Source organism: Rutilus rutilus (genome assembly GCF_951802725.1).
Source record: "Rutilus rutilus genome assembly, chromosome: 23".
In the NCBI taxonomy this organism is placed as follows: domain Eukaryota; kingdom Metazoa; phylum Chordata; class Actinopteri; order Cypriniformes; family Leuciscidae; genus Rutilus; species Rutilus rutilus.
In genome coordinates, this window is record NC_140233.1 from 22194887 (window position 1) to 22218288 (window position 23402).

Here is a 23402-nt window from a genome sequence, read left to right on the forward strand (position 1 = left end):
TTCTCTACACCAAATAGCTGTAGCGAAACGAACTGGGTTTGTGAACCATGTTGTTTAAATAATCTGTCAAAAGTGTGTTAGAGCATTTCCAAAGGTGCATTAAATAGCATCAATATAAGGCTGGTCTTGAGTTTAATACCTCAAGGTCAAAATACATGTTAGCACAGTGGGACCTGCCAACCACTTATTACACACGCTGATATGAAAACATGAGGCAATTGCAGACCATTCACAAATCTATCAAGATGTTCTTTTATTTGATCTGCTTGACAATCTATAGCCTAGAACAAATAAGAACAAATATTAGGGGGGAAAGTCTCTAAGAAACTGCAACGCAAGTCTTAAAAATGTAATTCACATCCCAAAAGTGCATTAAAACAATTGCAACTGAAATCCAACAGGTAAGAAAAAAAAAAACATCTAAAGCATTGTTAATATTTTAAACCCATTTAGAATAATAAACGGTCAGAAAATTGAAAGTACAGTACAACAGTTTATAGCTTTTCAGTTTTCAGAACAAACATTATTAGTAACAAACCATACTTTGTAGACAACTAAATGATTTACAGTTATAACGTCATAACAATAAATTTGGAACACCAAATGGCTCCCAATTGTGACGATAAATAATAAATTCGGCAAAATAAATGTAATAAAATTGAAATACTGAACCATAAGTCATCACTGTTCTCCATGAGGTGAATCTCAAGAAATGTCATATTTTACCCCAAAATAAAAAAAGGAACAATAAATTATATTTTGCATAAAGTAAATGAAGTCGATTTTTAGACAGTTATTTATTTTTGCATTGTGATATTAAAGACATTTTTACAAAAATTCTCATCGTCAAGAGAAAAAAAAAAAAAAGATAAAATACAAATGAAATGTAATGTTGATTTTAATTGAAAAAAGTAATCCAAAATGCTTGGACCGGATAAGATTTTATTAATGTATTACAGTAATAACCATAAGACTTTATTTTTCTCATGTACTTGACGGTCATGATAATGCCACAATGTAAAAAATCTTAATAGTCCTAAAAATAGGTTTCATCTTTTTATGCAAAATGTACATTTTTCTTTTCATTTTTGGAGTGAATTTCCCTGTGATCCACGTAGGTATGGAGTATGACAATATTTTTTAACAGTGCCTGAATGAAAATAGTAGTAGCAATCCACATTTGAGAGCAGTTTTCTCACATTTTACCTGTGGATGTCTAAATGTATCACTTGGTACGGTTAATATAAGTATCTAAAGCCAAAGACCCAAACACCTGCCAGTTTAACATGAGAAGCTCAAATGAAAGAAGGAACATACTGTCTATGACGTCTCCTTTACTTCTAAATCTCAGGACTAGTTTTGACCTTTTAGCATTCAAATATCGAAATCAAGGAGGTACAGTAGCTAAAATTCTCACAGAAGTAAAATATCATAAACTGGTGAGCTCCCACTGACCCAGATCAGAGTCCGGGTCATGTGATCAGCGCTGGAGTGTCAGGAGGAGAATGTACTGGTGACGGCAGGGTCAGTAAAGGTCACTCAGTCCAGCGGTCTTTCGTGCTTTCTGCATGAGCGCTCGCAGCTGGAACTGTTTTCGGGACAGCAGACGCACATGCTGAGGACAAAAACAGGGATGAAGTCAAACATAACAGTACCAAGAAAATCAAATACAGGACAATAAATGGCAAGTCTGTGCAAAAACTTTAGTTCTCTGACAGAAAGAAAGAAATAGAAAGACCTTGAGAAAGACCTCCAGGTCGATGACTCCTCTCCGCAGGGCTTCTCCCAGGTAAAAGATGGTGTCCTCTATGGCGTTCTCCTCCGCATACAGGTTCAGGATCTGCTTATAGAGCGGGGCTGTCGGTATGATCACGTCATCAATGTCATTGTTTTCTGACTGGTTCTCCATCTTCTCCAGAGCTTCACTCAGTTCCTCGTCCTTCTTCTTGAGGAGCTCGATGTTTCGGTCCACCTCAGCCTGAAGGTGCACAAACACACATCTAACGTCATGCTTCTACAAAAACTGTGGGATCTCAATGCAGAATTTGGGAAGAACAACCTTCCCTATGGAATAACTGCAAACGTTCTTACCACTTCCTGGTCCAGGCGGGACACCATGTCTTCCAGCTTCTGGTGTCCTTTCTTCAGGTCTTCCTCTGTCCTCTTCAGGGCGTCCAGCTCGGCTTGCGCTCTGTCCATCTCCTCCTTCATTCTCCAGCGCAGTTTATCGCTCACAGCCGAGATTAGCGACGCTCGGATGGTGTCCTCACCGATCGTACCATCACGACTTGGACCTGGAGGGAGAAGAAACAGAGACACAAATTTAGTGCCACAGTTTTTTAGAGATAGCCAAGGTTATGAGTTTGATTCCTAAGAAATGCATGAACTAATAAAACGAATACACTGAATGCAATGTAAGCTGCTTTGGATGAAAGCATCTGCTAAATGTAAATTTAATGAGATCGATTGAGTCTCATTAGCCGCTTTCCGACCAAGTAGTTCTAGGAACTTAGTTCTAGGAACTGTCCACTTCTAAACAGTTCTAAGAACTACTCTCCCCTAAACTCGGTTTTGCTGTTTGCGTTCGCACTGGCCAAGTGGCCATAGGAACTGGTAGGAGGAGTAAGGGAGTGACGCAGGCACGGTGACTTTTATTTTGACGGCGCGACGGACCTTTATTTTGGCGGCGCTGAGAACGCCAGAGCAAACAATGCTCGCATTCTCTGTGTTTATTAGTTAGTAATCTGTCTAACAGTACAGTTTAATATGTTATTAGATAGAACTGTAATAGAAAGTAGACAGTATATGAAAAAAAGGTTATTAGCCTATGCCGTGTGGTTGATGTCCAGTGTTGCTAGCTGGGCAGATAAACATAATCATGTTTGGCTTGCATGGTCCCCTCAAAGTTGCGTTGGATTTTCTCTTCAGCATAAAGGTTTAGAGACCCATCTATCACTGTTTTCCATGTTTGTATAGTTAGTTTATGGAGTAAATATATAGGCTATAATCTGTGTGTTTACATTCTAGCTGTTTTAAAAATGGCGGGTGCTGGTGTTCCGCGTGCGTTCGGTCAATCAGCGTACACTAACGTCACGGATAGTTCCTATAGTGCTGGTTTAGACCCTACTCTGAAGTAGGACCCAAATTAGTTCCTACAAATGGAGTTCTTAGAACTAAAATCGTTCCTAGTTCCTGCGGTGCGAACACACCGACATCCAGGTACTTTAGCCAATAGTTCTAGGAACTGTGAAAAGGTTCCTCCGGTCGGAAAGCGGCTATTCACTAACCGTGCGTGAAATCTGCGTACGAACGTTTTCACGAACAAATCATGATTCATCAGTAACTTTCATTCTTAAAAATGTAGGAACAACTGAAACCAGACATATGCAAAAATCATATGCTCTGGGTGGTCTTATAAACATGTTTAGATGAAATTACATACATATTTAATCTTAAATATATATAAACATAGACCATATTGCCAAAAGTTTTTGCCTGCCTTTACATGCACATGACCTTTAATGACATCCCATTCTTAATCCGTAGGGTTTAATATCAAGTTGGCCCACCCTTTGCAGCTGTAACAGCTTCAACTCTTCTGGGACGGCTTTCCACAAGGTTTAGGAATGTGTATATGGGAATTTTTTATCATTCTTCTGCATTTGTGAGGTCAGGCACTGATGTTGGACGAGAAGGACTGGCTCGCAGTCTCCGCTCTAATTCATCCCAAAGCTGTTCTATCGGGTTGAGGTCAGGACTCTGTGCAGGACAGTCAAGTTCCTCCACACCAAACTCGCTCATCCATGTCTTTATGGACCTTGCTTTGTGCACTGGTGCGCAGTCATGTTGAAACAGGGACATCCCCAAACTCTTCCCACAAAGTTGGGAGCATGAAATTGTTCAAAATGTCTTGGTATGCTGAAGCATTAAGAGTTCCTTTCACTGGAACTAAGGGGCCAAGACCCACCCTTGAAAAACAACCCCAACACCATAATCCCCCCACCACCAAACTTTACACTTGGCACAATGCATTCAGGCAAGTCCCGTTCTCCTGGCGACCGCCAAACCCAGAATCGTCCATCGGATTGCTAGACGGAGAAGCGTGATTCGTCACTCCAGAGAACACGTCTCCACTGCTAATGAGTCCAGTGGCGGTGGCTTTACACCACAGCATCCGACGCTTTGCATTGCACTAGGTGATGTAAGCTGCTCGGCCATGGCAACCCATTCCATGAAGCTCTACGCACTGTTCATGAGCTAATCTGAAGGCCACATGAAGTTTGGAGGTCTGTAGTTATTGACTCTGCAGAAAGTTGGTGACTTCTGTGCGCCTCATCATGCGCTGACCCCTCTCTGTGATTTTACGTGGCCTACCACTTCCAGGCTGAGTTGCTGTTATTCCCAATTGCTTCCACTTTGTTATAATACCACTAACAGTTGACCGTGGAATATTTAGTAGTGAGGAAATTTCACGAATGGACTTATTGCACAGGTGGCAACCTATCACAGTACCACACTTGAATTCACTGAGAGCAACCCATTCTTTCACAATTGTTAGGCACGTTAGTATATTCACCCCAAAAATGGTTTTAAGTCAGTTATTTATACATTTTGCTGTAGTGTGTCAGTAGGAAATATCAGTTTACATTTCTAAACATTCCTTTTGCCATTAATTGTAATAATCTAGCTAGATTTTTGTATGCACAGGGAGTCTGACAACACAGAGATTCATTCCACTGTGAAAACAACCCTTTTTCTCCATTATTACATAAGTTGTGCCTCTAAGAACGCCTGCTGTCAGTGAGCAGCTCAGCTGAAACGTGTTCATACTATCTCAGCCATACAGAGACACTCAGTGTGAGTATAGACTCACACATTCTGCATAGCACTGTAGTTAATGTCATGGTTCAGACCTAATGATGAAAGTTCCCTAGGGACTGATATCCTCTTCCCACTCCTGCCACTCTAAATATACCCACTAGCCTCTCTGTCAAACTGGATGAACCAAGTCCTTTGACCTTTACCAGCTCAGAATCTAGTTACAGGCCCAACCTTTCAGAGCGCTCCAACGCGGTCACTGTAAACCAGTCACGGAGCCGGGGAGAAGACCAGAGGTCAGGGTCAAGACGAGGCAGAGATAGAGGAGTAGAGCTAATGTAAAGGGTGAAGTGTGTTGTACTTTTATGAAACTGACATTAACACGTTGTCTCATATAATTCAGGGAAGCTGTGTCTTGTCCAATATCTTATTTTAGATGAACTCCTAATACTGCAATACTCTTGACAACTGAGTAAAAGTCTAGTTAAAGAATGATGTATATAGTACAGGCGTTCTGTTGCCAATTCAGATGAACTCAGATGCAGATTAAATAAAGCCAGTTCAGACTGAATGTTGTCAATTCTCACATTAAAATTGAATATTGCTAATCCAGATTAACTCTTATTCATAAAAAAAAGACAATTCACATTATTGAATGGTACTAATCCAAATTCAGAGTAAATGCTACCAATTCAAATGAATTCAGATTCAAACTGAATACCAATTCAGTTTAGCTCGGATTCAGATTCAAGTGTTGCAAATTTAGATTAACTTGCATTAATGTTCAGTGATTTAGATAAACTCATTGTCATATTGAATGCAACCACTTTAGATTAACTAATTTAGATTCGGATTGAATGCTGCTCATTTAACTGCAGAGTAAAGGCTATCAGTTCACATTAACACGGATTCAAATTAAACGTGGACAATTCAAATGAATTCAGATTCAAACTGAATGCTACCACTTTAGTGTAGCTCAGATTCAGTGTTGCCAATTCAGATGATCTCTGATTCAGATCAAATGTTGCTAATTCAGATGAACTCATAGTCATACTGAATCTAGCAAATTTAGATGAACTCATATTCAAAATGAATGTTGAAATTCAGAATCTAGTTCAGTTTCTCTGATTCAGATTCAGTGTTGCCAATGCAGATTAACTCAGATTCATATTTAATGTTGCAAATTATGTACTGTTAATTCAGATCTACTGTTTTTTATACTTAAATACTTCATACCGAGGTTGTGGATTACAAGTAATAATGTTGTAAATAATGTTCAGTTTCTTGCACAGACCGATCGTTTCCCTTCATAAGACCTCAATGTATCGTCAATTTTGTTTTGCCTGTAATGTTTTTTTCGACTCTTAAAGTGACGGTAGCCATTGACCTGCATTATATGAATCACCAAGGACCACGGTTTCAGCTAAAAATCTTCTTTACATTTCTACTGAAGAAATAAAGACACATACATCTTGGATGGCCTGAGGGTGAGTAACAGCAAATGTTCATTTTTGGGTAAACTAACCCTTTAACGTTGCCACTTCAAATGAACTCAGACTGAAATTGAACGTTGCTAGTTAAGATGAACTCAGATGCAAATTCACATCAATCCAGTAAATGGATTGTTGGCAATACATTTGGCGATTCAGATTGAAAGGATCAGGAACAAGTCTGAAAAATGACATCTGAGGCCTACAACTGAAGTTTAAAAAATAAAATCCATATTGCTTATTCCGAGGATATTGTGATTTGTGGGTTAAAATGATATATGAAGTAGTTCATCTCCAGAAAACATGAGAACTCACCCACAGTGGTGGCAGGAGTCTGGGAAGGGTAATGTGCAGGACCACCTGTGGCAGGATAAGCATTGCCTCCTGGGTAAGGGTAGCCTGGGTAACCACTGAAGAAGACATAAACCATTACATAACCAATTAATCACACTCTTTAATTACAACACTGCCTTTTTAAACCATGCGTTTTTATATCATGAGGGTTGGAAAAAGTATGAATGACTTTAACAGGTTTATTTAATATTGTTCAGGCTGTTGCATGTGCTCTTTGGTCAGACTGAATCAGACTGAATCATTACCATGGGTTTGGGTTGGGCCCGTAGGGAGACACTGCTGGCATTCCTGGCATATAGGACTCTGGAAGGAGGAGAAGGACACAAAACAAACACTTCAGTATGGAGCAGGGAGACATCTGCTGTTTAAAACAGGCATTACTTTGTAAAATGGGAATGGTTTAGTGATCATGTGAAGCTTGTTTCATATATGAATAATCTGAACTGAAAAAATAAGTCACATGGAAGTCTACATTTTCAGTGCCCAAAATATATGATATTGCAATCATAAAAATGTACATTACGTTTTCCTTATAACAGATTAAAGTATCTATGTTTTACCACCACGCATCCTATGAGGTATATAATCTCCAGGTCAAGAAATGTCTGTACCCTATTGGCAAAATCTGAAAAATTAGAAATGATATTTTGCACACAAAAAAAGTCTATATAAATTCTCTTTTTATATATTTAAAACTGTACGTATCACTTGGAAAATGTTTTCTTTTCTGTAGGGATGCTCATATCAGGATTTTTGCATATGATACCGATTTTTTTTTCTTTTTTTTTCATATAAGTAATAAGAAAGACATTATTTACAGTAATGCTATAGATTATGGAAGCTTGTTTCCGCCACAAAATAAAACATTTTAAAAGATAATTGCGACTTTTTATCTCACAATTGCGAGTTTACATCTCGCAATTCTGAGAAAAAAAGTCACAATTCTGACTTGATATATCGCAATTGTGAGAAAAGAAGTCAGAATTGTGAGATAAAAAGTCGCAATTATTATTATTTATTTATTATTCAGTGGCGGAAACAAGCTTCCATAATAGATGGATGTTTTAATTGAAAATCAAAAAAAATAAACACATCAAATATTAATTTTACAATGAACATTTTAATAGGCCTTTTAAAAAAGGGCTTATGCAAAACACTATCTTTGCTCAATTCTTGCGCCACTCCTGTTCAACCTATACATGCTCCCACTGAGCCAAATAATGAGAAAGAACCAAACTGCTTACCACAGCTATGCAGACGACACACAGCTCTACCTAGCCCTATCGCCTAAAGACTACAGCCCCACTGACTCCCTGTGCCAATGCATTGATGAAGTCAACAGTTGGATGTGCCAAAACTTTCTTCAGTTAAACAAAGACGAAACTGAAGTCATTGCGTTTGGAAACAAAGATGAAGTTCTCAAGGTGAATATATACCTTGATGCTAGGGGTCTAACAACTAAAAATCAAGTCAGGAATCTCGGTGTGACTCTAGAGTCAGACCTTAGTTTCAGTAGTCATGTCAAAGCAATAACTAAATCAGCATACTATCATCTCAAAAATATTGTACGAATTAGATGCTTTGTTTCCAGACAAGACTTAGAGAAACTCGTGCATGCTTTCATTACCAGCAGGGTGGATTATTGTTATGGACAATACTCATACAGAAAGCTGCTGCCAGGATTATGGAAATATGAACATATCACACCAGTCCTCGGGTCTTTACACTGGCTCCCAGTTACATTTAGGATTGATTTTAAAGTATTATTACTGGTATATAAATCATTCAATGGCCTAGGACCTCAATACATTGCAGATATGCTCACTGAATATAAACCCAACAGATCACTCAGATCACTAGGATCACATAAACTAAAAATACCAAGGGTTCACTCGGTGAGTCTGCTTTTAGCTATTATGCTGGAACCAGCTTCCAGAGGAGATCAGATGTGCTCCTACAGTACATTCAAATCCAGACTCAAAGCACATGTGTTTAGCTGTGCATTTACTGAATGAGCACTGTGCCACTGTGCGTCCGACTGATTACACTGTATTTTAACTCTGCATTCTCCTTTTGATTCCAAACTGAACTCAAATGGCACTGATTGATAACCGGTGTCTTGTGAAGGGTATTGTAGTAGTGGGGGAAACCCTGATTGGTCCTGATGACCAAATTTGTGAGCAAGTGCTCACCTTTCTGTGGTGGAGTTTGAGAGGGATTGACTCATGACGGTCATGGGAACACTGTGGTGACTAGTACAGATTACTGGTCTGGATTGGTACAGATTACTAATCAGGTGGGCTCAGATAATCCATGGTATATGAAAATCCACAGAAGAATACTGACTGTCATGGGGAAATATCAAAAGTCAAAATAAGATACACCGGTGTTTTGCCAGATGAGAAGTTTATTCTATGTATCATCTTTTTACTATTTTAATTCATTTTACTCTAATTCATTTTATAACTGTATCATTTATCTCTTTTAACTGTTTTAATTTCCCCTGCTTTTATTTTGTGTCTATTTTCTATGCAAAGTTTGAATTTTCTTTGCTTTTGTTTTGTGATTATTTGTATCCCTCTCTATGTAAAGCACTTTGAATTGCCATAGTGTATGAAATGTGCTATATAAATAAACTTGCCTTGCCTTGCATATCCATACAAGACTTTATGTCAAACTGAGCATAATTACAACCAATAAGGTGTAATTAAACATTGTCCAATATGTGACTGAGGACAAAAAAAAAAAAAAAGATATAGAAAAACTGGAACTCCTTTATGAACAAAATTAGCCGTCTGATACCAAAATGATCAGAAATGTTATTCAGCAAGTGCTGAGTATTTGTGTCCTTCCTTCCTACATCCTACTTAAAGGATGTTCACCTAAAGTCATCATTTACTCACCCTCAAGTTGTTCCAAACCTGTTTGAGGTTCTTTCTTCTGCTGAACACAAATGGAAAAGAATACTATGGAAGTCAATGGGGTCCGTCAACTGTCTGGTTACCGACATTCTTCAAAATATCTTCTTTTGTGTTCAGCAGAAGAACGAAACTCATACAGGTTTGAAACAAGTTGAGGGTGAGTAGATGATGACAGAATAATTTTTCACCTCTTTTCATCCAAAACATATGCGGCTGTACTGAATAGTCGCTCATCATCAACACTCGAGCGCTAAACTTACTAGAAAGCACTAGAAATAGAAATACAACATCAATGTATTTCAAATGTATTTGTACAATCAAACGTGCATAATCTTCACAAAAGTGATTTAGTTAAGAGCAATGAGAGACTGTTTGATTAACATGAATGACAAGGATGACAGCAGCTTTATTAGCCGGCTTTCACTTTGAAGGGGTCATATAATGGTACATGCACTTTTACAAGTTGATTGTACTGAAATGTGTGTTGGCAGTGCCTGTACACAACCATCATAAAATGATACAAATCCATCCAGTGTTTTTTTTTTTTTATCTTCTTATATGTTTTCCCCCGTCTCAAATAAAGCCGTTCGATTTTGTGACGTCACACGGTCGGATGCCCCTCCCACGATGGTTGATTGACAGCAGCGTTTCAACACAGACCCGCCCTCGCTCGTGAGCGAGCTGTCAATCATAGTCCGCATTGTTGATACGCTGGAGCACTGTCTATGAGCAGAATGGCGTCTAAGAGATTGTGGTGTTCTGTTCTTTGGTGTAATAACGAACACAGCATCATTTTGATGTTCCTAAATCCGAACCGCTGAAGACGCAGTGGCTGAGTTTTGTTTTCGAAGGTAATATTCCCCACGATCAACAGCAATGCTTTCATGTTTGCGCAAATCATTTCACACACCAAACTGCTTTACAAACGAGGGTCAGTATAAAGCTGGTTTTGCTAAGAAGCTGCTCCTGAAAAAAGGATCGGTACCAACTATTCGTGATCCTGCTGCACCTCCAGAAGAAGAAGTGAGTGTAACGTTTTATTAACCTTTATATTAATCTTTATATTAATCTTTGCAAATCGCTTGCACGCTTCACGATGAATGCGGCTGTTTACACTCAGGGTACATTACAGCATGTTTTCTATATACGACGTTCTCAATATAATTCATAATCCCACGTTTATAATGAACAACGCGTTATGGTTATTGTGTTATTATTTCCAACGGTGTAAGCACAGAACAGAGGGGCGGGGTGATCAAAGCTCATTATCATTTAAAGACACATGCACTTAAACGGCGTGCTGAAAACAGAGCTGTTTTTGACCAGGTAAAATGAGTGTTTTCTTACAATACTAATGAGAATTTTTAATTAAAGTATATTACAAACTTTTAATTTAGACCCTAAAGAATCATATCAGCTTGTACAAAAATGGCATTATATGACCCCTTTAATGCACTGTTTACGTTCACTTAAAAGAGTAGTTCACTTCAGAATTAAAATAATTAATTTCTGATAATTTACTCACCCCCATGTCATCCAAGATATTCATGTCTGTCATTCTTCAGTCGAAAGGAAATTCCAGGTTTTTTTTCTCCATATAGTGACTTCAATGGGGTCCAACGGTTTAAAGGTCCAAATTTCAGTTTCAGTGCAGCTTCAAAGAGCTCTACACGATCCCAGCCAAGGAATCACGTTGAAAGGTCAGACGTGTTCCGGTCCAAAAATGTAGGATAGGGCGAAAAAATCGTCCGTCATCGTTGTTCTACCTTTTATTTATTTTATTTTTTTGGTAAATGGCGTTTGACTTAGTCTTTGCACGTTGGCTTTGTAAACACTAAATCTGTACTTCCGCCTACATACTTGACGCTTGACCTTTCAATGTGATTACGTAATGCGTGGCGCATCACAGAGCTAGTGCAAGATTAGCATTTGTGGTTAAAAAGTATATAAATGTGGGGTTTTTTGTGCTTTTTTTGTTTTGTTTTTTAAATGTTTCGCTAGATAAGACTCTTATTCCTCTGCTGGGATAGTGTAAAGCTCTTTGAAGCTGCACTGAAACTGCAATTTGGACCTTCAACCCGTTGGACCCCATTGAAATCCACTATATGCTGAAAAATCCTGGAATGTTTTCCTCAAAAACCTTCATTTCTTTTCGACTGAAGAAAGAAAGACATGGGGACATCTTGGATGACATGGGGGTGAGGAAATTTTCAGGAAATTTGAATTATGAAATGAACTAATCCTTTAAGACATTAACGACTGTGTTTACGAAAATACTTGCAAAGACGGGCGTTTTGACACATAAGTGTGTGTATCGGCCTATTTTAGATACTCCCGATCGAGTCACAGCATGTGATTACCGACCGCAGATCGGAGCATCCCTAGTGTCATGAACACACCATATGAAGAGATGCTTACGGTTGGGGGGTCCGGCAGCTTGGAAGGCCTGGTACGGAGGCTGTGACGTGGGCCTGGAGAAAACAGGCGGCTCCTCGCCAAACACCACAATCATGACCTGGATGAGCCCGTATAGATCTGACTGAGGCTAAAGGGCCAGGAGATAATAATGCAAAAGTTAAGTGAATGTTTCTAATTTCCATGTCATTTTTATTTCTTCGTGAAAGACATTGGGGGAAAAACATTGCTATTAGAATGAAATAGTTGTGTGTGATGATGGAGTCGTACATGCTTCCACTCGTGCAGGTAGGGCAGGTAGATCTTGCCGTTGGCATCAATGTGTTTGCCGGTCTTGATCATCATCGCACTGGTGGGCTTCACAAAACATATAGGAGGATTGTAGGGATACGTATCCAACAGCCACAAGCACACGGGAATATTGTACACGTTTCCTGAGATGGGAAAACCAGTTTAGTTATAAGTGTTATAATGTTGCCTTCATCTTCTTTACACTATAAACAATTCTCTAACCCACCTCTATAACTAACTGGTACAGTTCCTGTGAGGCTCATCAAGTCTCTGGATGATCCGTCATTAAACACTGTGAGAGAAACACCAGTTACTCATGAAAAACTCAAAGAAGTACATTAACATTTCCAGTACAAAGTGCAGATAGGATCTTACCGTACGCATCCATAACGGGTTTGAGGTCTTTGTACTGAGAGATGACGTTTGTTATCTCTCGGACAGTGAGATCTCTGTACTTGTATTGCTGAATATAGAAAAACAATACACTAATATAAATAACCCAATAATCTTATTAACAAATTATCGTCTCTATTACAAAGCCTTATCAAAATGAATTGTATGAATGTACATTGAATCGATAATACATTTCAAACTGTTTAAATGTGTATTTAATCATATGTTAAGAATTATATAGCCTAATAATGTTTGCTAATTAAATAAAGTTATTATAAAATATGAATATAACTATTTTGACTTTAAAAAGGTCAAATAACATATGAAACCACCCAAATCCAATACATAGCCTACATTTAGTACATCTTATATAAATACAGACAAATAACCTGCCTAATACAGTAGATGAACTGAACTTAAACATTTAAAATTGGGTCTTGGCATCTAAATAAAATAAATGTTTAAGTACTAAAATTACTCAAACTAAAACTGAAATAAAAATAAAGCTGAACACTGAAACCATTGAAACACTGAAAATAAAAAAAATCACATAAAATTACTATTACTAAAACTTAAAATGAAAACTGAAAATATAAAATTAAAAGCTAATGCAAAATATAACTAAACATTATAATAATACATTATTAATACTAACACAATACTGATGTATTCTTAAACTGAATGGTACACAGTCTACACACATACATTAACGAGAATGAGAAAATATACTAAGAAGCTAAGTTTAATTTTCTTTATCTTTTCTTATTTCAAAACTGTATCCATTATACGTGAATTGTATGAAACTAATTTAATCAAGCTATATCATTCAACAATGAACAGTTAAGTGTAAACATCTTTCTTTACTAATGTTATTAATGAAAGTTATTATAAAATAAAGCATAACTATGTTGAGTTTTAAAAACACCCAAATACAGTATTACAACTCAGGGTTTCCCATACATTCATTAATTTGTGGCGGCCCGCCACATATCAACGCTGACCGCCACGGATTGATTCAGATTTTTTAACTATTTAATATGGGTAAAATTGTATTTTATTCGCGCTGCTTGCTCCCCCTCTCTCTCACAAACTGACAATGGAGGCACGACTAGCCCCTCCTTCTCTTACCGCACGATCTGAATCAAAACATGAACATGTAGAGGGCGGATTGTTGCTGGTGCTTAAAGTCCCACTCCGATCATATTTTGAACTATTTTTAAACATTCTCAGTGGTCTTTAAATGATGATTATGCCGTTTTTAGCCAAAATCACAAAACCTGTGCCGTTTTCTGGGACTTTGCTTCAGCAGAGCGGCAGTAGCTCATTAGCAATTCGCCTCTGCGTTGTGGGGGGAGCCGTTGACACGGAGACGACCCTCCCCCTCGTTCACACCGCCGCCGACTTGAGCTTCCGAGAAAACGGAGGAGAAGCTGATCATCGCCGTTGCTGGGTTTCCTATCATTATCGGATTAATTGCAGTTTAACCATCAGAGTGAAAGTTTATCATTTGCATGTGTTTTTAAGTCCTGCCAGTATAACAGGGCGCGCTTGACAGGGCATATAAGAACGCAGAGAGATAGCAGAGAGAGAGAGAGAGAGAGAGAGAGAGAGAGAGAGCCTCGGCCGCGCGCGCGCACTCACTATTAATAATATTAAATAATAAAGTGACCAAAACGGTTATACAAATGCTGTCATTATAAAAGGTTTCTAGTGTCAATGTATTGCTTATTTATTTTGTTTACTTTTCATGGTGTGGCACTTCTCTTCTCCCATGATCGAACATAGAATGCTGCTACTTCAGAGCGGCCAAAGCGTCAACAAGCTTCCTCGTACTTTTTGACAAGCGTCCTTAACAGGGCGGCCAGAGCTTCTTTGCTGCTCAAGTCGGCGGCGGTGTGAACGTACAGTTAGCATTGCAACCCGCTACCGCACATAGGTGTTGATCCGCCATCGTCTTCTCTACTCCTCAAAACCTGAGCCGCGGGGGCGGAGGGGAGTATGAGCTTGTGGCCCGCCCAGTGGAGTTACTACGTCACAACTCCAGTCTATTTTAGCTGGCATTTTAACGTCTGCTACTGATTCACAGCCATTTGAATGCAGAAATACAACTTTGAACTTATTTTTCTCAAGATTTGTCCTCTAACATCAGAAAAATGCCACAAGAACATGTTAACACCTAGAAAAACATGATTTTCATCGGAGTGGGTCTTTAATGCTTATTCCCCCAGCGAAGATTCCAGAATCAATCCGGAGTTGAATGGTTAGTATAATAAACACTGTTGCTCAACATAACTCTGAGAAGTTGTCTAGATGTTAAGCGCGGTCGCGTTTCATTACAGATTCGCGCAAAACTTTTGCGATTTTTTTTTTTCTAAATATCAATTAACGTTACAACTATTGCGAAATGACGGCGTTTCCATTAACCGATGTTATGCCACTAAAACGTAATTTGTTCCTCTCGCGATCAGTCATTCCAAAAATCATTGCAACGGACGTTGGTAGGTTCATATCACAGCCACCAGACTAGACATTATATTATTATTATCTCCAGGTTCAGGTTGGTGTGTGTTGGTTTTTGTCCACCTCAATCTCCAGGTGTGCGTGTGTGTGTGTGTCTGAGTCTGTGTGTGTCCACCTCCAGGTCCAGTTTGGTGTGTGTGTGTGTGTGTGTGTGTGAGCCTGTGTGTGTCTGAGTCTGTGTTTCGGTCTGAGTGTGTGTGAATGTGTGTCTGTGTTTGAATCTGTGTGTGTGAGTCTTTTTGAATGTGTGAGAGTGTGTGAGCCTGTGTTTGAGTGTGTGAGCCTGTGTTTGAGTGTGTCAGTAAGTTTGTGAGTTTGTGTGTGTGTGTGTGTGTGTGTGTGTGTGTGTGTGTGTGTGTGTGTCCAGTTCCAGGTTTGTGTGTGAGCAAAATTTGCAACAAAAAGTCTGTGGAGCAGTCATAGCATAGAAATGTAGCAATGGCAAAGTCTTTAAGTTATCTGACACTAAGTGTTGGCAATGGGAATGTGTACTTGTCAATAAAAATATATGATATATATATATAAACATTATTTATATATATATATATATATATATATATATATATATATATATATATATATATATTTAACTTAATCACCCCCCCCCCCACCCCCGCCCCGCCCCGCCCCGGTCCCCGGTCCCCGGTCCCCAAACACCACACCACCGCAAATAGAATCTAATTCTGTGGGAAACACTGCAACTATTTCAGTAACTTACATCTAATATAAATATAGACAAATAACCTGCCTAATACAGTCGATATGACATTATTTCACATTTTAACACAATAAATATCAAATGCCCTTCATACTCTTCCCCATTGTATTAAATTTCAAAATGAGAGATTACAGACATAAGGCGCAATACAAACCTTCAGCATCTTTTTAAGAGCTCCTTCGTTGACAACAGCCATGATTTACTGTACAAATATAAAAAACACTAAAGTCCTGAGCAAAAATAAAATAAAAAATAATGTGTGAAATATATGAATGTGTCTCAGCTCAGGCCAAAACACCCAACAAACCCTAAACACTCGTATTAACGGCTGCTGTGTGACACAAACACACTCTAAATGTCTTAAAAACTCATTAATATAGTCTGAATTATGGCTATTTAAAGAGACTTCAATAGATATAAGTAAAGTCGACTAGCGTTCATCTCGAGAAAGATAAACAATACGACCGATGCGAACGTCATACAGTAAGAGAGTTTCACTTCCGGTGGACTTTTCAAAATAAAAGTCTGACGAGTAGTTTCTGTTTATGATAAATGACAAACATAAATAATTCGTAAGTCATAATTCATCACTTATTTTATGCATAAAAAAATAATATAATGCGTATGTTCTATTTAATAGACTTTTATTTTTCATTTTCCTAGTTTAGGTTGGTTCACATGTTTAAAATGTAGGCTACATATTCCACAGTCGTATGTTAAACCTCCACAGACAAAACCAACACTTGACAACGCTTGATTCATTTAAATTACTTTTAAATGAATGTAATTAATCTATTTTTTGAAACTTCATGTTCATTTTAATGTGAGTGAATATGTAGTGATGTCTAATTATAATATATAATAAGTGTAGTATATGCTAGTACATAATACAGGTCAAAATATGCATCAATGAAAAACATTTGAAAGAGCATGAATCAATAGGAAAACATTGCATCATAAACATGTGACTTGTGTATTTACATACAATTTACAAGACATTTATTCATACTGCTCAAATTTAACATTTGATATTATTATTTTTATACAAAAGTTTTATATACAAATCATATTGCAAAGACATTTAGAAAGCTAACAGATGGTTTCATTATGTTCGGAGAGAGGAAGATCATCCTCAATATCCAGCGTCACATGTGGGAATTCCTCACATGACTGTGCTTTGTGAGCAGAACTTGCTGTAAATAAACAAGAATTGTCATTTTACCTAAATATCCACACAAATACGCAAATGTATTCTTCAAGTATATATCACGTTTTCATCAAAATGCCATGTTTTTCTGTTGTTGTACAAGTGCCATTGCACAGTGATAACTTCAGTTTAATAAACCATAAAATCACATCAATCATTGAACACTTTATCATATTTCAGATAACCTAAACTAGGTCTAAACTGCCTGCTTATCTGTTTCCCTGAAGCAATTAGGAGAGATAAAGAGATTCAGGAGTTAAACTGCTCTATTCACATGTGAAAAGTGAATGGGGTTGTGGCGAGCACGACGAGGTCGAGGGCCGTGGGAGGACGGCGCGAGGCCGGTGGCCTGATTGATAATGAGCGACACGTGCGCGATGCACCGGTCTCGCATCTTCACTGTCGTCGCTCCTCCTTTATGCTTCCGCTCCTCCGTGAGAGATGCGAGACCGGTGCGTCGCGCACGTGTCGCTCATTATCAATCAGGCTACCGGCCTCGCGCCGTCCTCCCACGGCCCTCGACCTCGTCGTGCTCGCCACAGGGGTGAAGGGAATAAACAGGGAAACTATACTCACAATCTTCTGGGTCAAGACACAACCGCAGAGGAGGGATCTCGCTAAACACGGTCATCATAACCTGAATCAAGCCGTGCAAGTCACACTGCGGCTGTAAATAAACCCCCAAACAAACAGAAAATTGTGAATCATTTGTATAGTGGCAGGCGAAAACCATTGTAACATCTTCAAGCTGTAGTCTTACATGTCTCCACTCGTCCAGGTAAGGCATCAGGATCTCTCCATTGCTGTTGACGTGTTTGCTGGTCACAACAACCATCTCACGGGTGGGTTTCAGATAGCAGATGGGGGCCGTGCGTGGATAGCTTTCCCTCAGCCACAAACTCACTGGGATATTGTACAGTTTCCCTAAAGCACAAAGTGTAGAAGTGTTTTGCTTGCTGCATAACACGTTTCTTGACTGTAAAACAACAGGGAAGTATGTCCACTTATCTTTATGGTCTAACTTACCATTAAAAAACACCTTAATAGTTCCAGTCAAACTGACCAAGGTCTTCGCTGTGCCATCATTAAAGACTGTGAGGAAATTACAAGAAAATGAAAAGCTGAAAAAAGTTAAAGGGATAGTTCACCCAAAAATGAAAATTCTATCATTGTTTACTCACCCTCAAGTTGTTCCAAACCTGTATGAGTTTCTTTGTTCTGCTGAACACAAAGGAAGATATTTGGAAGAATGTTTGTAACCAAATAGATCTCGGTCCCCATTGACTACCATAGTATATTTTTTTCCTATATGGAAGTCAATGGGGACCGAGATCTGTTGATTACAAACGTTCTTCCAAATATCTTCCTTTGTGTTCAGCAGAACAAAGAAACTCATACAGGTTTGGAACAACTTGAGGGTGAGTAAATGATGACAGAATTTTCATTTTTGGGTGAACTATCCCTTTAAGGAAATTCATGTAGTTGGAAACATAAACACACAATCTTAAGTTCACTCTTAGGTTCACACTGTAAACTTTTATTTGATTTATATGGTAAATAACTGTAAAATAACTGGCCATTAAAATGATTGTATATAACCAAACAGTACTAAACTGTGATATAGACGCAATATTTTCTGTGATGTCCATTATTAATTACTGTAAATTCAAGTAAAGTCAAACTTTTGTCTTTGTAAAAGTACACATTTTTATATTAATTTTAAATACTTTTTAAAAATAATAATTATTGTTGTCATTGCTTTTATTCTGTAAAGCACCAGAACATTGTTATTTGTGGATAAAAAATTTAAATGTGAGTGAATATGAAATTGTAATATCCCAGTGTGTGTATTTGCATATTTACATATTTAAGTAAGTCCTTTGTTATGATAAAGTCTGAATATAAAAAAAGATTTCAAACTAAACTGAGCATGAATTACTAGCAATGCACTGAATCACAAACATGTGGCTTGTAAAACAAATAATTGTATTTACAGGCTATATAGGTGATATTCATGCTATATTTCTCAGGGGTTTTTGTGATGCCATTTATTAATTAGTAAGTTCAATTAAGAAAAGATTTTTGTTGTCATTGTAAAAGTGCACAAAAATATTTATTTTGTATTTTTGTTATCTTTGTATAACTTTCAATTATGTAAATTATTACACAATATTTTGAAATAAATTAAATGATTATTATATTATTTATATTATTAGTATTATTTATAAAGCAACAAGAACATTAAGAATAAAATGTATTTGTAGAATTTTAGAGCCTTTTATAATATCAGCCTGTAAAAACATTTTGCTTCAAAACAGTACTACTTTTGCATATTATGTAATGTATAGTGAAGTTAAACACAATATGTAAACTTGTAAAGTTTGAAGCCTACAGAACACTACAGTTTCCAAATGCTCACAGATATTTAGTGAAAATGCTATACAAATAAACTGAATCATATTGCTCACCAAATCTCTCCAGAACTGGCTCCAGATACTGATGCTGAGACAAAACCGTAGAGATCTCTGACAGCACCTTTCTCCTGTGATCGTATGTCTGAAAGCACGTCCACATACAAGGCTTTATTATACGTATGCACTTACCTGCAACATACACCTAAAACTTTTCATAATGCCATGTCGTATTTGTAAGTAACACTTAAAGGCATAGAGTGATTCACCCAAAAATGACAATCCTGTCATCATTTACTCATCATTAAATCATTAAATTCATACCGGTTTAGAGCAACTTGAGGGTGAGAAAATTATGAGATGATTTTCATTTTTTGGGTGAGCTATCCCTTTGAGAAAGACAAATTGTGAGACATTTGCATAAAAAATTCTTAAGGTTTTACCTTAGGTAATCTCCGCCTTAGATCACGAACTTGTGCAACTGTCATGATGGCAAATTAAACCCAAACTGAGACAAGTGTTGTTTAGCTCCTGAAGATCTTACCGTGTTTTTCCACAGCAGGAAGTTTATGAAGCTCATAAGAGAGCTCCCTTCAGCTCAATAAAACAGGTTATTGCCATAAACAGCCAATAGCAGAGCAGTTTTAAGGACATTTATGCAAACTGGGATGAACTGTGATCTACCATCTAAAGGTCATTCAGAACAAATAAACTGCACATAAACAATTCATGTACAGTATATGTGTGTGACAACCAAAGCTTTTTAGGTGCTTCTTCAAAAGACATCACAAGGAAGGAAACATGTCAATGATTGATGTACAGCCACACTAACACACACTGATAAACCTTGAAAATATTCTATGTATTATATAGTTCTATATACAATTATTAAGAGTCATGTGTTAAACCAACACAATCTCACAGTAATTCATAAGTATTTTATGAGGTGGATAATCCAGTGGTCCTTCCTGGTGACTCTTTTGAAAATGTTACAAATTCATATGATTCACTCAAATCAATTACGAATTACTGTGAGATCGGGTTAGTTAAACCAAGCATTTTTCTGACCCAATAATATGGAAACCTTTGATGATGCAACATATTATATTGTACATTGTTGTGTTATGATATGATATGTTATGTTATATTTTATGTTATATGATATGTTATGTTATGTTATGTTATGACTAACTTTTATACTTTTATATTTTTCCATTTTTGGTTATTGTTACATGAGTGTTTTATTAAGGTGTTAATTATATATACACATGCATACATATAACATATACACAGTACAAGTTAAAAGTTTAGATCATTGAAAAAAGTCTCTTATGTTCACCAAGGCTGCATTTATTTAATCAAAAATACAGTAAAACAGTAACATTGGGAAATATTACAAATACTACAAATTAAAATGAAAAGTATTCTCTCTTTTAAATTAATTCTTAAAAAATAAATTAATAGCTGTATTAGGCAAGGTTGCATTAAATTGGTCTAAAGTAACAGACATTTATAGTGTTACAATATATATATATTTTTATATAATAGTTGCTGTTCATTTGAACATTCTATTGTATTACATTTTTCACAAAAAAAAGCATATATATTCAATATATAATAATAATATACAGCTATGTCATAAATGTCACAGGAATAAATAACAACTTAAAATATATAGCCTACTGTATAAAAATGTAAAATGGCTATAAATAGTAATAATATTTCATAATATTACAGTTTTTTACTGTGTGTATATACATATATACAGCCAAAACATTATAACCACCTTCATAATATGCTGTTAGTCCTCTGAGTGCTGCCAAAACAGTGCCGACCACCCGAGGCATGGACTCTAAGAGACTCCTGAAGGGGTCCTGTGGTTTCTGGCACCAAGACTTCAGCAGCAGATCTTCATGTCCTGTAGGTTGTGAGGTTTAGCCTCCGTGGATTGTACTTGTTGGTCCAGCATCTGTACATCTCACAGATGCTCAATCGGATTGAGATCTGGGGAATTTGGAGGCCAGGGAAACACCTTGAACTCTTTATCATGTTCCTCAAACCATTCCTGAACAATGTGTGCAGTGTGTCAGGGTGCTTTATCCTGCTGAATGAGGCACTTCCACCAGGAAACACTATTGTCATGAAGGGGTGGACCTGGTCTCAACAATGTTTAGGAATGTGTCAAATTGTCGTCCACATGAACGGTCAGACTCAGGGATTCCCAGCAGAACATTGCCTAAAGTATCACACTCCCTCCACCGGCTTGATGTTTTCCCACAGTGTATCCTGGTGCATCACTTCTCCAGATAAACGGCACACATGTACACATCTGCCCATGTGACGTAAAGAAAACGAGACTCATTGGGCCAGATGACCTTCTTCCACGGCTCCAAGGTCCAGTTTCGACACTTGCGTGTCCGTTGTAGGGGCTTCCGACGGTGGACGGGTCACTCTGATCGCTCTGTGGCGACACAACGTTTCAGAGATACTCTGAGCCAGGTGCCTTGCCATAATTTGGTCCTTGTTAAAGTCACTCAGACTTTAAAGTCTGTATATAAGACAAGTCTTTATTCCTGCATTCAACATGAAATGATCGTTTGCTAACCATCGAATCTTCCCAAAGACCTTAATATATGCCTCGTTAGGGGATGATCAACGATATTCACTTAACCTGTGACAGGTCACAATGCTTTGGCTCACCAGTGTGGCAACCACGAGAACATGCCTTGTTGATGCCAGAGGTCAGAGGAGAATGGCCAGACTGGTTCAGCTGATAGAAAGGCAACAGTAACTCAAATAGCCACTCATTACAACCGAGGTCTGCAAAAGAGCATCTCTGAACAAGTCGAACCTTGAAGCAGAAGACACACTGGTGTCTCTCCTGTCAGAACTGCAGAAAACTGAGGCTACAATTCATATGGGCTCACCAAAATTGGACAATAGAAGATTGGAAAAACTTCCTTGTTCTGACGAGTCTGGATTTCTGCTGCAACATTCAGATGGTCGGGTCAAAACTTTGCGTAAAAAAACGTGAATGCATGGATCCATCCAGCCTTGTCTCAGCGGTTCAGGCTACTGGTGGTGTAATGGTGTCAGCATATCTGAGTATTGTTGCTGACCAGGTCCATCCCTTTATGATCTTCTGATGGCTACTTCCAGCAGGATAACATGCCAAATGTCACAAAGCTCAAATCATGGTTTCTTGAACATGACAATGAGTTCACTACTCAAATGGCCTCCACAGTCACCAGATCTCAATAGAGCACATTTGGGATGTGGAGGAACGGGAGATTCACATCATGGATGTGCAGCCGACAAATCTGCAGCAACTGCATGATGCTCTCATCTCAAAATCTCTGAGGAATGTTTTCAGCAGCCTGTTGAATCTGTGCCATGAAGAATTAAAGCAGTTCTAAAGGCGAAAGGGGGTCCAACCACACACACACACACACACACACACACAAATTATATATAACGGTCACACAGGGGTGCTGTTTTCTATGGAAGCTTGTTTCCGCCACAGAATAAAACATTTTAAAAGATAATTGTGATATTTTATCGCACAATTGCGATGTAAAGTCAAGAAATTCTGACTTCATATCTCGCAAATCTGACTTTCTTTAAAGTCAGAAATCCAAGATATAAACATGCAATGAAAAAGTTAAAAAGAGTCAGAATTTCACGTTTATTTCTCGCAATTGCGAGTTGTATGTCTCACAATTCTGACTTGAATTCTGACTTTATAACAAACAATTTCGACTTTATATCACTGAATTCTGACTTTATAACAAACAATTTCGACTTTATATCACGCAATTCTGACTTTATAACAAACAATTTCGACTTTATATCACTCAATTCTGA

General features: G+C 37.8%; 2 protein-coding genes across 2 annotated transcripts; both read right to left on the reverse strand.

The window, feature by feature from the left end:
• Window positions 1–220: 220 nt before the first annotated feature.
• tsg101a (tumor susceptibility 101a) lies at window positions 221–16425 on the reverse strand. The gene is made up of 10 exons (XM_084396519.1): window positions 16075–16425; window positions 12665–12752; window positions 12516–12581; window positions 12269–12432; window positions 12002–12128; window positions 6908–6965; window positions 6624–6718; window positions 2092–2294; window positions 1739–1978; window positions 221–1615 (listed from the first exon to the last, which is right to left on the reverse strand). The coding sequence occupies exons 1-10, from the start codon at window positions 16114–16116 to the stop codon at window positions 1526–1528; spliced, it is 1173 nt and encodes a 390-aa protein (XP_084252645.1). The 5' UTR covers window positions 16117–16425; the 3' UTR covers window positions 221–1525.
• A 157-nt stretch (window positions 16426–16582) lies between these two features.
• On the reverse strand, window positions 16583–20110 carry LOC311283493 (tumor susceptibility gene 101 protein). Its single transcript, XM_084397925.1, has 6 exons — window positions 19982–20110; window positions 19596–19683; window positions 18154–18219; window positions 17888–18051; window positions 17704–17794; window positions 16583–17113 (listed from the first exon to the last, which is right to left on the reverse strand). The coding sequence occupies exons 1-6, from the start codon at window positions 20024–20026 to the stop codon at window positions 17010–17012; spliced, it is 558 nt and encodes a 185-aa protein (XP_084254051.1). The 5' UTR covers window positions 20027–20110; the 3' UTR covers window positions 16583–17009.
• Window positions 20111–23402: the final 3292 nt, after the last annotated feature.

Excerpts from the sequence above, each read along its gene's own strand:
- LOC311283493 (XM_084397925.1), bottom strand. The coding sequence starts at position 20,026 with ATGACAGTTGCACAAGTTCGTGATCTAAGGCGGAGATTACCTAAG. Across the intron at positions 19,684-19,981 it reads TAAGGCGGAGATTACCTAAG|ACATACGATCACAGGAGAAA; the intron begins GTAAAACCTTAA and ends ACGTGCTTTCAG. Across the intron at positions 18,052-18,153 it reads TATTAAGGTGTTTTTTAATG|GGAAACTGTACAATATCCCA; the intron begins GTAAGTTAGACC and ends TTTGTGCTTTAG.
- tsg101a (XM_084396519.1), bottom strand. The coding sequence starts at position 16,116 with ATGGCTGTTGTCAACGAAGGAGCTCTTAAAAAGATGCTGAAG. Across the intron at positions 12,129-12,268 it reads ACCTGCACGAGTGGAAGCAT|CCTCAGTCAGATCTATACGG; the intron begins GTACGACTCCAT and ends CTGGCCCTTTAG. Across the intron at positions 6,966-12,001 it reads AGCTGCCGGACCCCCCAACC|AGTCCTATATGCCAGGAATG; the intron begins GTAAGCATCTCT and ends TCCTCCTTCCAG.